Below are 15,672 nucleotides of genomic sequence, written 5' to 3' on the forward strand. Positions count from 1 at the left end.
TAATACGATGCAATAATGATGATGATCATGCGCAGTATACCAGTGCGCCTCTGAGCATGCGCCAACCGCCTAGGCTTCTCAGTTCCTTGCTGCCCAATAGCAGAGGGGCTGGTTGCTGCTCCCCACCCCCCTCCCTGAAAAACCCCATACATACCTGACTAGCTTTCGCATTGACATTCCCCATGCCGAAAAGTCTCCGGACAACAGCCATTTCCTCTTCCTGCTCTACAGTTGCTAGTGCAGTTAACATCAGAGCCGTGTAGCCAGCTTTGTTCTGGTAGTTAACATTACAGATCCCTGGGGAGACGAGGAGAAAAAATGCAAGAAACTGATGCAAGTACTCTACTCATGGCTGTCTAAGTCCGGCTCGGGGACGGTCCGGGAATCAGAGATGCATTTTAAATAAAAGCACACTTTCTATTCATGTAAAAACACCAGGCAGGCCCCACAAATAATCCAGAGATGCGTTTTAAATAAAAAGACACATTTTACTCATGTAAAAACATGCTGATTCGCGGGCCAGATTTAGAAGGGGATTAGGCCGCATTCGGCCCCTGGGCCTTAAGTTGCCTACCCCTAGGTAAAGGTAAAGGGACCCCTGACCATTAGGTCCAGTCGTGGCTGACTCTGGGGTTGTGGCGCTCATCTCGCTTTATTGGCCGAGGGAGCCGGCGTACAGCTTCCGGGTTGTGTGGCCAGCATGACTAAGCCGCTTCTGGCGAACCAAAGCAGCGCACGGAAACGTCGTTTACCTTCCTGCCAGAGCGGTACATATTTATCTACTTGCACTTGACGTGCTTTTGAACTGCTAGGTGGGCAGGAGCAGGGACCGAGCAACGGGAGCTCACCCTGTCACGGGGATTCGAACCGCCGACCTTCGGATCAGCAAGTCCTAGGCTCTGTGGTTTAACCCACAGCGCCACCCCTACCCCTGGTTTAGACTAAATGTGATCCACCTGGAGAAGGAACTGGCAATCCACTCCAGTATTTTGCCAAGAAAACTCCATGGACATAAAAAAGGAGAAGTTTTGAGAAGAAAGTGAGAGTTTCCAAGCACTATCCCTGAGTTTCCAAGGCATGCTCTGGTTCATGGGGTCACGGAGAGTCGAGCATGACTAAGGCGACTAAACAACAACGCTAGTAAACTTTCACACCCATTACTTGGGTTGGAGAATGGTGTTGCAGAATTTGGAGATGTGCAAATTCCAGAGTTATGCCTGTATTCCAGTTTGTGCATTGATTTGAGAAGTGTGAAGGCAAAGGCCTTTGGGAACATGATATATAATGCAATTAAGAAAATTTTCAAAATGACTTCCCCCCCCCCAAGAGGTCATAATGCTTCCTGCTGGGGACACTAAACAGCGAAATCGACGGCATTTATGTATGTGACTACAGCAGCAGGGATTCTCTATGCTCAGAAATGGGAGGAAGAGAGAACTCACCCTAAAAGGAAGAACGGTTGGTGAAAATCTTGGAATATGCAGAGATTCTAGTGTATATAAAAAGTTATTTCCTATAAATGTGAAGACCCCAGCGGGGTTTGAAGTGTAAGAAAGCAGCAGAATAAATTAAGAAACACATTAAGGTAAAAAGGTAAAGGGACCCCTGACCATTAGGTCCAGTTGCGGCTGACTCTGGGGTTGCGGCGCTCATCTCGCTTTACTGGCCGAGGGAGCCGGCATACAGCTTCTGGGTCATGTGTCCAGCAGGACTAAGCCGCTTCTGGCAAACCAGAGCAGCTCACAGAAGCGCCGTTTACCTTCCCGCCAGAGCGGTACCTATTTATCTACTTGCACTTGACGTGCTTTTGAACTGCTAGGTGGGCAGGAGCAGGGACCGAGCAATGGGAGCTCATCCCGTCGCAGGGATTCGAACCGCCGACCTTCTGATCGGCAAGTCCTACGCTCTGTGGCTTAACCCACAGCGTCCCAAGAAACACATTAGAGAGGATGAAATTAGATAAGATGGAGAGATTGCGTGTAATTTGAATTGTGAACATCGATGCTGGGTGAGTGGGAAGTCACACTAGTTTTGTTGAATAACAAATGCAACTTTTATAGAGAAACTCTCTCTCTCTAGATATACAGTGGTGCCTCGCAAGACGGAAAACTCGCTAGACGAAAGAGTTTTCCGTTTTGGAGGTGCTTCGCAAAACGAATCTCCTATGGGCTTGCTTCGCAAGACGACAATGTCTTGCGAGATCCTGCTGGTTTTTTCCCCTCCCCCCCCTTTTTCTAAGTCGCTAAGCCGCTTATCAGCTGATCCGATCAGCAGATAAGCCGCTAAAAGCCGCTAATAGCGCTAATCCGATAATCCGTCAATGGGCTTGCTTCGCAAGACGAAAAAACCGCTAGACGAAGAGAATCACAGAATGGATTCTTTTCGTCTTGCGAGGCACCACTGTATATAATTACAAAAATGAGGTATGAATTAGACTAATTCTCCTTTAAACGCAAACGGAACAGGATTTCTCCTCCATTCCTGGCTGCAGGAGGACTATGTTGGTGACCCCTGACCTTGGGGCCACTCACCTGTGTCCAGCAAAAGCTGGACGATGTCGAAGTTGGAATGCGAGACGCTGTAGTGAAGAGCGGTGTTGCCATTGCCGTCGGAGAGGTTGACAACGTGCGTCAGCAGCGCAGGGGAGATTTCGGCAAACGCCATCAGGTGTTGGGCCACCTCTCCGGCCAGAGAGGCCTTTTGGCTGGACAGGCGGAACCATTCCTGGAGGAGGAGGCCGGTGCTGGAAAGCTGGAAGCCAAAACAGAGGAGCGGTTTCTATCCCTTTTCCCCCAAAAAATCCTCGCTGCAACCCTGCGAGGTAGACTAGGCCCAGCAAGACTTGCATTTGAGCACGGATCTGGACCCCCATCTTGGCTGCACACTTGTGTGGGGTTCTGGGAGTGTGCACTGCTATTAGTGGCCCCGATCCTTGAAAAATACAAGTGGAAAAGGCCCTCCCTTCCAATAACAGTATTATTATTATTATTATTATTATTATTATTATTATTATTATTACCCTGACCATCTGGATGGGTTTCCCCAGCCACATAACACTTTGGAGCAGGTTTTAGGGGTGCATTTTTTGGGGAAGCGGGGTGCTTTGATCCAGAAGAAAGAGTGATCCGGTCCTCATTCCACAGTCAGCTGACAGGCGCTATTGGATATAACCCAGAATTTAATTGTTGCTGTATAAAACTAAGTATGGGACGCAGGTGGCGCTGTGGGTTAAACCACAGAGCTTGGGACTTGCCGATCAGAAGGTCAGCGGTTCGAATCCCCGCGGCGGGGTGAGCTACTGTTGCTCAGTCCCTGCTCCTGCCAACCTAGCAGTTTGAAAGCATGGCAAAGTGCAAGTAGATAAATAGGTACCACTATGGCAGGAAGGTAAACGGCGTTTCTGTGCGCTGCTCTGGTTTGCCAGAAGCGGCTTAGTCATGCTGGCCACATGACCTGGAAGCTGTACACCTACTCCCTTGGCCAGTAAAGAGATGAGTGCCATTAGGCCCAGTCGTGTCCGACTCTGGGGTTGCGGCGCTCATCTCGCTTTATTGGGGAGGGGGAAAGAGGGAACCAGCCAGGTGACAGGACACTCAGGTTACCACCACCACCCCTCCCTCAACCCCTCCTTTCTGGCAGGAAGGTAAACGGCATTTCCGTGCGCTGCTCTGGTTCGCCAGAAGCGGCTTAGTCCTGCTGGCCACATGACCCAGAAGCTGTATGCCGGCTCCCTCAGCCAGTAAAGCGAGATGAGCGCCGCAACCCCAGAGTCGGTCACGACTGGATCTAATTCAGGGGTTCCTTTACCTTTAAAACTAATTAAAACGACAATAAACAAATCATTCCACCATTCCTGTAAGGGGCGAGAGGTGACATCCCTAGCTTGTCCGCTCTCCATTTTATCCTCGCAACGACCCTGTGAGATAGGTGGAAAGATGCAGTTAATGGCACCCAAGGGGTTACCCAATGAGCTTAATGGCGGAGTGAGGATCCGAACTCGGCTCCTAGCCCCCACACTCTGACTACTACACCACACTAGCTTATGGAAGCCTTACAAAGCTCTGTTCACCACCTTCGGAGGGTGATTGTGTTATTTAATGCAAATGATAATAATAATAATAATAATAATAATAATAATAATAATAATAATAATAAGATGTTAATGTTGATGCTCCCGCCGAGTGTTCAGTCTGCCCCAACTCACCACCTCTTTGCTCTTCTGGGCGGCGCCATCTCTGGCCAGGTGGCTCCTCACCAGGAGACAAGCGTCCCTCAGCCGGGGACTCAGCTCAAACCTGTCAAAGGAAACAGCTTTTGAGCTTCCATTGAGTTGGAAGGGACCCCCAGGGGTCATCCAGCCCAACCCCCTGCAATGAAGGAATGTCAGCTGAAGCATCTGTGACAGATGGCCATCCATCATCTGCTTTGAAAACCTCCAAGGAAGGAGAGTCCACCACCTTCTGAGGGAGTCTTCTCACAACGGTCATGTTTTATAATTCCCTACGCAATCGAAGTAGCTCTCCTATAGGAATTTTCGAAGCATAGGGCTGTCAGGAGCTCAGCCTACACTCGAGTAGGACCCTGGTAGAGACACATGCCCGACTGGCATGTTCTCTCCCTCCTGGTTGATTGTTTGGGAACTTCATAAGCCTTCTTCAGCCCGAACATCACAGCGACAGATGCCAACAGACATCAGCACCCTTAGGGATCCGCAGAGTTTGCCCATCATGAGTAACAGACTTCAGCAACTCAGCATTTTGGCTAATCTACTTTATTTACGGGATGCGGGTGGCGCTGCGGGTTAAACCACAGAGCCTAGGACTTGCCGATCAGAAGGTCGGCGACTCGAATCCCCGCGACGGGGTGAGCTCCCATTGCTCGGTCCCTGCTCCTGCCAACCTAGCAGTCCGAAAGCACGTCAAAGTGCAAGTAGATAAATAGGTACCGCTCCGGTAGGAAGGTAAACGGTGTTTCCGTGCGCTGCTCTGGTTCGCCAGAAGCGGCTTAGTCATGCTGGCCACATGACCCGGAAGCTGTACGCCGGCTCCCTCGGCCAGTAAAGCGAGATGAGCGCCGCAACCCCAGAGTCGGCCACGACTGGACCTAATGGTCAGGGGTCCCTTTACCTTTACTTTATTTACATATAAACACACACTGGGCACTGCCACATGGCTCCCTCTCTCTCTAGCATCAGACAGAAAAAGGACAATACAGTGGTACCTCGGGTTACATACGCTTCAGGTTACACACTCCGCTAACCTAGAAATAGTGCTTCAGGTTAAGAATTTTGCTTCAGGATAAGAACAGAAATCGTGCTCCGGTGACGCGGCAGCAGCAGGAGGCCCCATTAGCTAAAGTGGTGCTTCTGGTTAAGAACAGTTTCAGGTTAAGAATGGACCTCCAGAACAAACTGAGACTCTTGAGAGTCCCATGGACTGCAAGAAGATCAAACACATCCATTCTTAAGGAAATGAAGCATGTAAAAGTGCAAGTAGATAAATAGGTACCACTCTGGCGGGAAGGTAAACGGTGTTTCAGTGCGCCGCTCTGGTTCGCCAGAAGCGGCTTAGTCATGCTGGCCACATGACCCAGAAGCTGTATGCCGGCTCCCTCGGCCAATAAAGCGAGATGAGCACCACAACCCCAGAGTCGTCTGCGACTGGACCTAACGGTCAGGGGTACCTTTACCTTTACCTTTACCTAACTAAATAACATCTGTAGGGCTATAGATTCCCCACCTCTGCTATAAACCCACAGCTATCTCTCCAGGCTCCAAATACAGTGGTACATCTGGTTACATACGCTTCAGGTTACATACACTTCAGGTTACAGACTCCGCTAACCCAGAAATATTACCTCGGGTTAAGAACTTTGCTTCAGGATGAGAACAGAAATCGTGCTCCGGTGACGCGGCAGCAGCAGGAGGCCCCATTAGCTAAAGTGGTGCTTCTGGTTAAGAACAGTTTCAGGTTAAGAATGGACCTCCAGAACAAACTGAGACTCTTGAGAGTCCCATGGACTGCAAGAAGATCAAACACATCCATTCTTAAGGAAATCAGCCCTGAGTGCTCACTGGAAGGACAGATCCTGAAGTTGAGGCTCCAAGACTTTGGCCACCTCATGAGAAGAGAAGACTCCCTGGAAAAGACCCTGATGTTGGGAAAGATGGAGGGCACAAGGAGAAGGGGACGACAGAGGACGAGATGGTGGGACAGTGTTCTCGAAGCTACCAGCATGAGTTTGACCAAACTGCGGGAGGCAGTGGAAGACAGGAGTGCCTGGCATGCTCTGGTCCAGGGCGTCACGAAGAGGCGGACACGACTAAACGACTAAGCAGCAACAAACCACTGTAGTCCCACTTCATGGAACACAGTAACACAAACATCCTGTCTCCGTCACTTCCCACTCTGTGGAGTCAAAACATACACCGCCATGTGAAAGACAACAATCCCATGACTGCAATCACAGAGCAGGAATTCTAACAAGGGCATCCCTGGATTAAGGGAGAAGAAATCGTGGACAAGAGCATTCGTTGAAGGATCAGCGCCAGATTTTGGCTGGTGCGGGTGGCTTCCCCCACACGGGGTGCAAAAATTGAAGACCCATCATTGAGAAGATACACACGACCCCGTCTGCCCCTGATAGCGTGAATGAGAGGGGATTAAAAGAGGCGTGAGGGAAAGGGAAAAAAAGAGAATATTCTTGTATGCTACAACAGCAGCAAGAATATTAATAGCTAGAAATTGGAAAAGTGAAATAGTACCAACAACAACAAAAAAGGAACGGCAGGATAAATTATTTGAATGTCTCAAATTGGCAAAAATGACGGATGCGATTCGGAGACGGCCTAACCAAAAGTTCCAAAAGGAACGGGAAATTTACAGAGGTTATCTAAAAAAAACCAAAACAGTGTCCCCAAGTCAAAACTTGGATTTGCTTTGATTAATTTTCACAAAACACAACATGGATTGCAAGTATTGTATGTGGAAAACCGTAGAAATGAAGAAATAATAAAAGGAGCAGTTTAACAAATCGACAAAATAGACCCACGTTGAAGAGGACAGAATTCTGTTAGAGAAGAAAAGGAATTGGAATTAGATGATGATGATGAATTAAAGAATATGGTGACAGAAGTCCGTACGTAAGAATTTATAGATTTATGGTTGTATGTATGCTTTTTGTATATATACCGGCATATATTCCCTTTTGGTTGTTGTGGTTGCCATTTTATTATTTTGGTTATTTTATTGTGTGTGTTTCTTCATCAAGTAAGAAAACCAATAAAAAGCAAAAAAACAGAAAACAAAAAAAGAGGTGTGAGGGGTTTGCAATTTACATTAAGCTGAGGGGTGGACGGACCTTAAATCAGAAGAGAAAACTCATGCCTCCCCCTGCCCCTTTCTCAGTTGTGTGTAGGGAGTTATGATGCTGGTTATATATTTATTTGTGGCCTCGATTTTTCCCTGAGGCGGCTTACGGTTAAAAACAAGAACAGCTAAAAACGTGGAAAAACATTGACAGAATTAAAACTCGCTTGCTCACTCAGTCTGTCTATTAAAAACATACAGATCAATTACATTAAAAACAGAATGGCACCAGACCTTTCGTTAAAAGCAGCCAGCTCCCAAAAGCCTGTTGGAGAAGAAGGTGCTTCACCTGGTGGCAAAAGAGCAGCAAGGTGGAAGCTGGTCTGGCTTTTCAAGGCAGGAAGTTCCAAAGTTGTCTGGGGGGAGCCACCACCGAGAAGGCCCTCTCTCGTGTCCCCACCAAGAGGACCTGTTGGGGTGGAGGGGGCGAGAGCAGAGCCTCCCCAGGAGATCTCGGAGCCCGGGGCAGGTTCGCCTGAAGGAATAAGGTATTTCCGATCACCTTGTAGGGATTTGTGGGGCATAACCAGCACTTTTAACTGAGGCCCCGAAACAGATCGGTAGCAAGTGGAGCTGTTGTGTCCTGGATTCTAAGACTTACTTCTCCTTCACTTCTGGGGAAGCTTCTCCCAAGCTGTTTGCATCTTCGGCTTCCTCCAAATCGTGGCTCTGCCTTGCCTCCTCCTGGGCTGCCCCCGAAACGGGAGTATCCGAATCGCTGCCGCTGCTGCTGTCCACACGGGAAGGCAAGTCGTCGTCGTCGTCGGTGGTGCTGGGAGTGTCACTGCCGAAGCCAAGCGGGGAGCCCTTCCTGAGGGACCTCTCCTCGTCCTCTTCCTCCTCTTCCTCCTCCTCACTCGAGGTGCTCTCGTACCTGCCAGGACAGATTGTGGGGGATCAAAACGGGGGTCTTGAGGGATGCAACTTGTAGGCAAGGACACTCTGGTGTTTGGCAGCTGGCTTTCCTGCCTCAGAGGGCAGGAAATCTGTTCAAAAGGTATCTACATTCTGTATCAGTACGTTTCCGAGCACAGTTCAAAGTGTTGGTGCTGAACTTTAAAGCCCTAAACGGCCTCAAAGGCCCAGTATACCTGAAGGAGTGTCTCCACCCCCATCGTTCTGCCCGGAAGCTGAGGTCCAGCTCCGAGGGCCTTCTGGCGGTTCCCTCCCTGCGAGAAACCAAGTTACAGGGAACCAGGCAGAGGGCCTTCTTGGTGGTGGCGCCCGCCCTGTGGAACGCCCTCCCACCAGAAGTCAAAGAGATAAACAACCTGACATTCAGAAGACATCTTAAGGGAAGTTTTTAATGTATGACATATTAGTGTATTTTTGGTCTTTGTGGAAGCTGCCCAGAGTGGCTGGGGAAACGAATTATTATTATTATTATTATTATTATTATTATTATTATTAGGGAATAAACATAAGTGCAGGCCTGCAGGTTCAAGGGTCCGTACCATACCGGCACCGTTTCTATCCCCCAGCCCACTCGCTTCAGCGAAGTGTTCCGGGGAAGACCGCAAAGCAGGAGTCAAAGGTTGCAACCATCCCTTGCGATTGCAGCTGCTTATCAGAGGTAGACTGCTCTTGAACACTGGAATCCCCATTCCACTCTCTTGCTTTTTAATGTGTGACATTTTAATGTATTTTTCATCTTTGTTGGAAGCCGCCCAGAGTGGCTGGGGAAACCCAGCCAGATGGGTGGGGTACAAATAAATTATTATTATTATTATTATTATTATTATTATTATTATTATTATTACACTTGACAGATTAACACCCACACACCCCACAGACTTTATCTAACTTGTTGTCAAAGGAGGGTGCCAGGGTCAGGTAAGTGATAACTCACAAGACATCAGTGAAGTTAACTCTTTAGTCAAAGAACCGAAACACCTCGGGCCCAGTGATCACAGCAACTCTTCCCAGGAGGTCTTGCCCCCAATGGGGCAGTTGCAAGGATTAAAGGTCCCCGGCGTCGCACCGCTAAGTCTCCTCCTGCTCCACGTCCTTCCCAAGCACCCTGAGACTTCTCCGCCTTGTCTGTCTCTGCTCTGCCCTCTTCATACCTCTGTGGGTTCTGGGAGACCAGGGAGAGGGCCGGCATCCTCTCTGTCTCCTGGTTCCCCTTCCTCTCCTGCCTCCGATTCTGGACTGCTCTCTGCCACAGACTCTTCCTGCTCACTAAACCCTGTTGCTTCTTCAGCTTCAAACATCTCCTCCTCCCAGTCTCCTTTCTCTGACCACTCATTGTCATCTCACCACCCAGTTATATGGGCAGGGTATAAATAATAAAAGTATTATTATTGTTGTTATTATTATTATTTAACAGACTGAGGATTCACTCAGTCTCTTTGTGAACCACTTTGAGGCTTTTTTTAAACAACCACCACCATCAAGCAGTGTTAAAACGCGGGTGGCGCTGTGGTTTTAAACCACTGAGCCTTGGCTTGCCGATCAGGAGGTCAGCGGTTCGAATCCCCGCGGCGGGGTGAGCTCCCGTTGCTCGGTCCCTGCTCCTGCCGACCTAGCAGTTCTAAAGCACGTCAAAATGCAAGTAGATCAATAGGTACCGCTCCGGCGGGAAGGTATGGCGTTTCCGTGCGCTGCTCTGGTTCGCCAGAAGCGGCTTAGTCATGCTGGCCAAATGACCCGGAAGCTGTACGCCGGCTCCCTCGGCCAGTAAAGCGAGATGAGTGCTGCAACCCCAGAGTCGTCTGTGACTGGACCTAACGGTCAGGGGTACCTTTACCTAACTAAATAACATCTGTAGGGCTATAGATCCCCCACCTCTGCTATAAACCCACAGCTATCTCTCCAGGCTCCAAATACAGTGGTACCTTGGGTTACATACCCAGAAATAGTGCTTCAGGTTAAGAACTTTGCTTCAGGATGAGAACAGAAATTGTGCTCCGGTGGTGCGGCAGCAGCAGGAGGCCCCATTAGCTAAAGTGGTGCTTCAGGTTAAGAACAGTTTCGGGTTAAGAACGGACCTCTGGAACGAATTAAGTACTTAACCCGAGGTACCACTGCAGTTGAAACTTCAGCATCGAAGACACCTGGGTCTCGTCTGCCATCCCAACCCCCAACCCCCGAAAGAGAAGGAGCAATAAAGACTCGTACTCGCCATTCAGAAAGCCCACGAACTGGAGGCTTTTCCTCCCACGCCCTGCCTCCGTCTTGGCAGGGCTGCCTCGCTTCTTCATGATGGATTTGAGGGCTCCTGGGGAGGAAGTAGCAGAAGAAGGAACATTCTTTAGGCACTGGCAGAAGCTCATTTATTTTGAGCAGCTGGCAGTGGAGAGGGAGCTGTATCTATCCAGACCCAATGGTGGTTTTTAAGCTGCAGGGTGAAATCTAGCCATGAGACCAGTGGGAGAACCTTAAGGGTTCTTCGCATAGCTGTCAACTTTCCCCTTTTTTAAAGGGGAATTCCCTAATCCGAATAGGATTCCTCACAAGAAAAAGGGAAAAGTTGACAGCTATGTCCTAGGGGCAGCCGCAGTTATTGTATAGCTCAATTCTTCCTGGTAAAAGATCTGCCCACGAGGCTATACTTAAGGCTCCCTCATCATCATCAACAACATCATCATCATTTTAAATTTATATACAGTACTGTCTTTCTATCTTACACTACTCAAGGCGGTTTACAAGCTGAAGAAACAAAAAATGTACGTCTTACAACAATCTAATGCACTACAAAAATGCGACAATAAAACAAAACTTTAAAATAAGCAACCTCCATCAAAAAAAGTAACATTCAACAATTACTAGAACAGTATAAAATAATAATAACATATAAAAGTTAAACAGAAATCCACTCAACAGTTACAAGAAATACCGTATTTTTCGCTCTATAAGACGCACCAGACCACAAGACGCACCCTGTTTTTGGAGGAGGAAAACAAGAAAAAAAATATTCTGAATCTCAGAAGCCAGAACAGCAAGAGGGATCGCTGCGCAGTGAAAGCAGCAATCCCTCTTGCTGTTCTGGCTTCTGGGATAGCTGTGCAGCCTGCATTCGCTCCATAAGACGCACACACATTTCCCCTTACTTTTTAGGAGGGAAAAAGTGAGTCTTATAGAGCAAAAAATACAATAATTTCTAAACAACAAACACACCCCTCTTCCCTCTAGCTGTTCTTCCCAGGCAGGAACAAAATGCACTAGAATTAACTGAACCGCCCTGAAGCACATTGAAGGGCATGAGTGGTGCGGAATGGATCCTTTACTGGAAAATACAGGGAAGCCTCCCCCGCCCCGCCAAAATCTCCAGATCTCCAGCTGCGGTCTCCCAGTGTGGAGGGAAGCACGCTTTGCACATCCTCAGAGGTCCGAAATAAGTAAATAAAACCCAGCCCAAGCTCCAGGTATGCCTGGATGCAAAAGCAGTGGAAATGGGAACATTCAGATTTCGGGCCGGTTGCAAATAGACTCGGGCTTTGAGCCATGTTTAACCGATGGAGGCTCACCAGCGCCTGTGGGGTTTTTTCCGGAATCCCGTTGCACACGCACATCTTCCTGGTCCCTCGTCACGGACTGAGGGAGCAAGTCGAGATCCACACCCAAACTCTCTGTTTGCAGGGATGCTTCAGTAACTCCGCATTCCAGCAGCTTTCCGGGTTTTGCATCTTCCGGTACAGACGCGTCTGTAGCCGTACAGCGGTCTGGCTCTCCTGGAGCGGATCTGCCGTCCTCCCTCAGGGCTTTGCTTTCCGCCTCCGGAACAATCTGGGCAGCTTTCCCCCCACATTGCTCAGGGGCAAGAACTGGAGATTGCGGGCTGCAGCCAACTCCGACACTGGTCACTTGCGGACAGCAGTGGACGGCCTTGTCTGCCATTTCAATGTGGTTGCCCACAGCTTGACACCGCATGGCTGGAGCAGCTTCCATGCTCGCCTCCACTGTCAGCGGCCGGGCCATCGTCTCCTTGCTGGTCAAACTCTTTGGCAACCTTGAGCAAACTTCCACCCTCAGCTCCTCGAGTTCATCGCTGGCCTCCTGCAAGTGTCCCTCCAACATGGAGATGACCTCTCGTTGATGCTGGACCGTCTGCTGAAGCAACTGGATTTCCTTCTCGGCCTCTGACGAAACCCCGAGTAAGGACTCCATGACCCACACCTCTGCGTCCTTGGTGTCAGCTTCTCGGCTGGCGGCCACCTCTCGGCTCGGCTTCTGGCACCGGTAGTAGAAGACCACCTCGTTCATGTCCACCTCTTCTCCGACGCCAACAGACCGGCATGTGGGCTCTCCGGTTTTGGAAGCGAGAGCTGCTCCTCTGCTCGTCTTTCTGGCTCTTTCTGAGCCAGACAGTTTCTCCGTCAGTCTCTTCAACTCGGTGATTTTACTTGTCCTCGCTTTGGAAGGCTCGCCGTCGTTTTCGACCTCGACACTGGCCTGAGAGCCTTCCTTGCCCTCGTCGGGAGCCCCTGCATTAGGAGACTTGGGGGGGAAGTTGAAGACACAAGTCTCGCCTCCGTCCATCTCCAGCTTTTCCCACAGCCCGGCCAGCAGCTGCTCCTTCTCCTCCTTCAACCTGCAAACCTCCTTTTCTAGAACGGGGATGGTCTTCACTTGTTCCTCCATCTCCTTCAGCTGCTTGAGGGCTGTGGCCATCTGCTCACGGACGTGTTGGAGGTGGGCAGGACCGACGGCTGTGGCTGGCGTGCTCCTTCCTGAATTGGAGGGGCTTAACTTGACGCAGCCTGCAAGGCCTTCCCCTGTCAGAGAGTGATCTTGAGGAGACACAATCCTGGGAGGGCTACCAGGCACCCCGATGGCTGCAGAGGGTCCCCCTGCCCGCAGACCCAGCTGCTGTTCTTCCAACCGCTTGCTCGTCTCCTGCAAGGTTTCTTCCACTCGTGTGTTCCTCACCAGCGATTTGGGAGGAGGAGGAGGAAGGAGATGGATGATGGGAGATGGAGACGCGGGGAGCGAGGCCTGTTTGCTCACGGGCTCCTTGATGTCGGAGGAACTACCCCACAGCCTGTGGCGTGGGGAGAAGGCTGGTTTCCGATCCACGCTGGTGGTCGACGAAAGAGACTCCGTGGAGGTCCAGCTGCTGGTTTGGCCTCGGGAAGAGTTAGGGGTCTGCTTGGCCCCCTTAGACTTGCGCTGCGGCAGAAGCTTCCGGAAGCTTTGGCCTTTCTCGATATCGTCGACGTACTTGAGGAAGTCGAGATCCAGCAGGAAGCCGTAGGGGGTCTCCAGAGAGTAAGACGCCTTGTCTCCACCCTCATCCTCCTCCTCCTGGTCGCGGTACAAGAAAGGTCCCCCAAGATCTGAAAGCAAGATGGACACAAACATGTATCAAAAGAAGAGCCGTCTAGGCAGGATGAACTCTTCAGCCCAACCTAGGACAAGAGTTTTCCAGGTCCGTGTGCCCATTTGGAATTTCCTAAACATATTGTGGTTGCCAGAACAAGATGGCCGCCACAGGGGGAGGGGCTTGGCCAGTCGCAAATCGATTTGTTGCTTGTTCACTTTGAGTGTATGTTGCTCAGTGCTTGACTAAGCCACCTCTGGCGAACCAGAGCAGCGCATGGAAACACCGTTTACCTTCCCGCCGGAGCGGTACCTATTTATCTACTTGCACTGGCCTGCTTTCGAACTGCTAGGTTGGCAGGAGCTGGGACAGAGCAACAGGAGTTCACCCCGTAGTGGGGATTCGAACTGCCAACCTTCCAATCAGCAAGCCCTAGGATCAGTGGTTTAGACCACAGCACCACCCACATCCCTACAACCCCTGACTTAGGGGGACACCTAGGAGGCCCTCGATGGAGAATTGGGCTGTAAATGCCAACCCCAATTTTTTACCATACCAATTTGCCACAGAGGGGAAATTGTAGGTTCCTGTAGTTTGATGTACAGGCTTCCTTCCTCTGGCCAGGGGTGGAGTCTTACACACACACAAACACAAAGCGATAAAAGTCTTCCACCCCATTGTGTCCCAGAGAGGCTTCCTCCTCCTGGCTGCAGAGACAGATATATAGAATCCTGGAATCACAGAATCATGCTTTCCAAAGTGAGAATGTGGTGCTGGCAATGCCAAGGTTGCAGGTTCGATTAATGCAGCTGCATATTCCTGCATTTCAGTGGGTTGGGCTAGATCAGGGGTCGGCAACCTGCAGCCCATGGGCCACAAGCAGCCCACGGGGGTCGTTTAAATCAGTCATAGGCAAACCCCGGCCCTCCAGATGTTTGGGACTACAACTCCCATCATCCCTAGCTAACAGGACCAGTGGTCAGGGATGATGGGAATTGTAGTCCAAAAACATCTGGAGGGCCGGAGTTTGCCTATGCCTGGTTTAAACCGAGTCACTCACTCAGCGAGTCCCCGCTCGCTGCGCTAAACTGGTGGGGATTCGCTTCTGCGACGCCAGAAATCGTGTCTGCATGGAGCAATCTCCGTGGGAGTGAACCAGCCCAGGTGAGGTAAACCTTGCTGACCCCTGGGCTGGATGATCCTCAGGCTCCCTTCGAACTCCGTGATTTTATGAGATCGTGTGATGGCCTGGGATTCGGACTCGGAGGCTGAACCCGAGGGATCCCAGCCTGCACAGGAGTCCCCGCCTCTGGGACCAGCTGAGCCGGGGCTGGGGCATGAGCCTGAAGGGTCCCCTCACCTGTGCTGGATCCTCAGGTGCAGGCACCAGCTAAGTCTGCTCTGGCTCCTGAGGTGATGGAGGACCCATTGCCTGCAGGTGCTCCACTCTCAGCCCCGTCAGATGAGGTTGCCTCTGGGTCTGGGAACCCTCCAGCCTCTCCTGAGCTGCAGAGGCTCAGGGCAGAGAGGCGGAGGGAACTAAGTTCCTGCAGGAGGAGTGCTCGCCTCCAGGCCAGGAGAGGCGAGTCACCTGAGGATCAGGGCCGCTAAAACCCAGCCAGCCCCAGTCCCAAGTTGTGGGAGCAACTTCGTTGGTTGTCAGTTCCTGCCTGAACCGTCTTGCTTTTCTGCCGGAGCTCCTGACCTCACCTGACTACCTGACCTGCATCCAGCTTCAACTTTTACGGACTGCCTCCATACTGCACCTTCAACCTCAGACTGGACTCGGACCTCGCCTCTCGGTTAGCCCACGGGACCAGCCCAGGGTCCATCATCAGGAAACCCAGGCAGGGCTAGGGAAAGGTCTGTTCCAAACCCCCACAGAGATGCCATCACTCTAGAATCTAGATGATATACTGAGCTAGATGGATTAATGGTATGATTTGGCAGAAGGCAGCTAGCACCCTATGGGATATCTCCCACTAAATTCTACTCAAGAGTAGACCCATTGTAGTTAAAGGCCACGACAAACCTAGAACCATT

General features: G+C 50.5%; 1 protein-coding gene across 3 annotated transcripts in view; it reads right to left on the reverse strand.

Moving 5' to 3' along the window:
• KANK3 (KN motif and ankyrin repeat domains 3) overlaps positions 1-15,672 on the reverse strand; it is a 33,552-nt gene that overhangs the window by 6,305 nt on the left and 11,575 nt on the right. For all 3 annotated transcript variants that reach the window (XM_081177641.1, XM_081177639.1, XM_081177640.1), the window contains exons 3-8: positions 11,837-13,645; positions 10,488-10,587; positions 7,969-8,241; positions 4,205-4,295; positions 2,532-2,751; positions 155-297 (exon numbers count right to left, since the gene is read on the reverse strand). In XM_081177641.1, coding sequence (XP_081033767.1) covers positions 155-297; positions 2,532-2,751; positions 4,205-4,295; positions 7,969-8,241; positions 10,488-10,587; positions 11,837-13,645 — 2,636 coding nt within the window. The remainder of the gene's footprint in view (positions 1-154; positions 298-2,531; positions 2,752-4,204; positions 4,296-7,968; positions 8,242-10,487; positions 10,588-11,836; positions 13,646-15,672) is intronic.

This window comes from Podarcis bocagei, assembly GCF_964188305.1.
Source record: "Podarcis bocagei genome assembly, chromosome: 18".
NCBI lineage: Eukaryota > Metazoa > Chordata > Lepidosauria > Squamata > Lacertidae > Podarcis > Podarcis bocagei.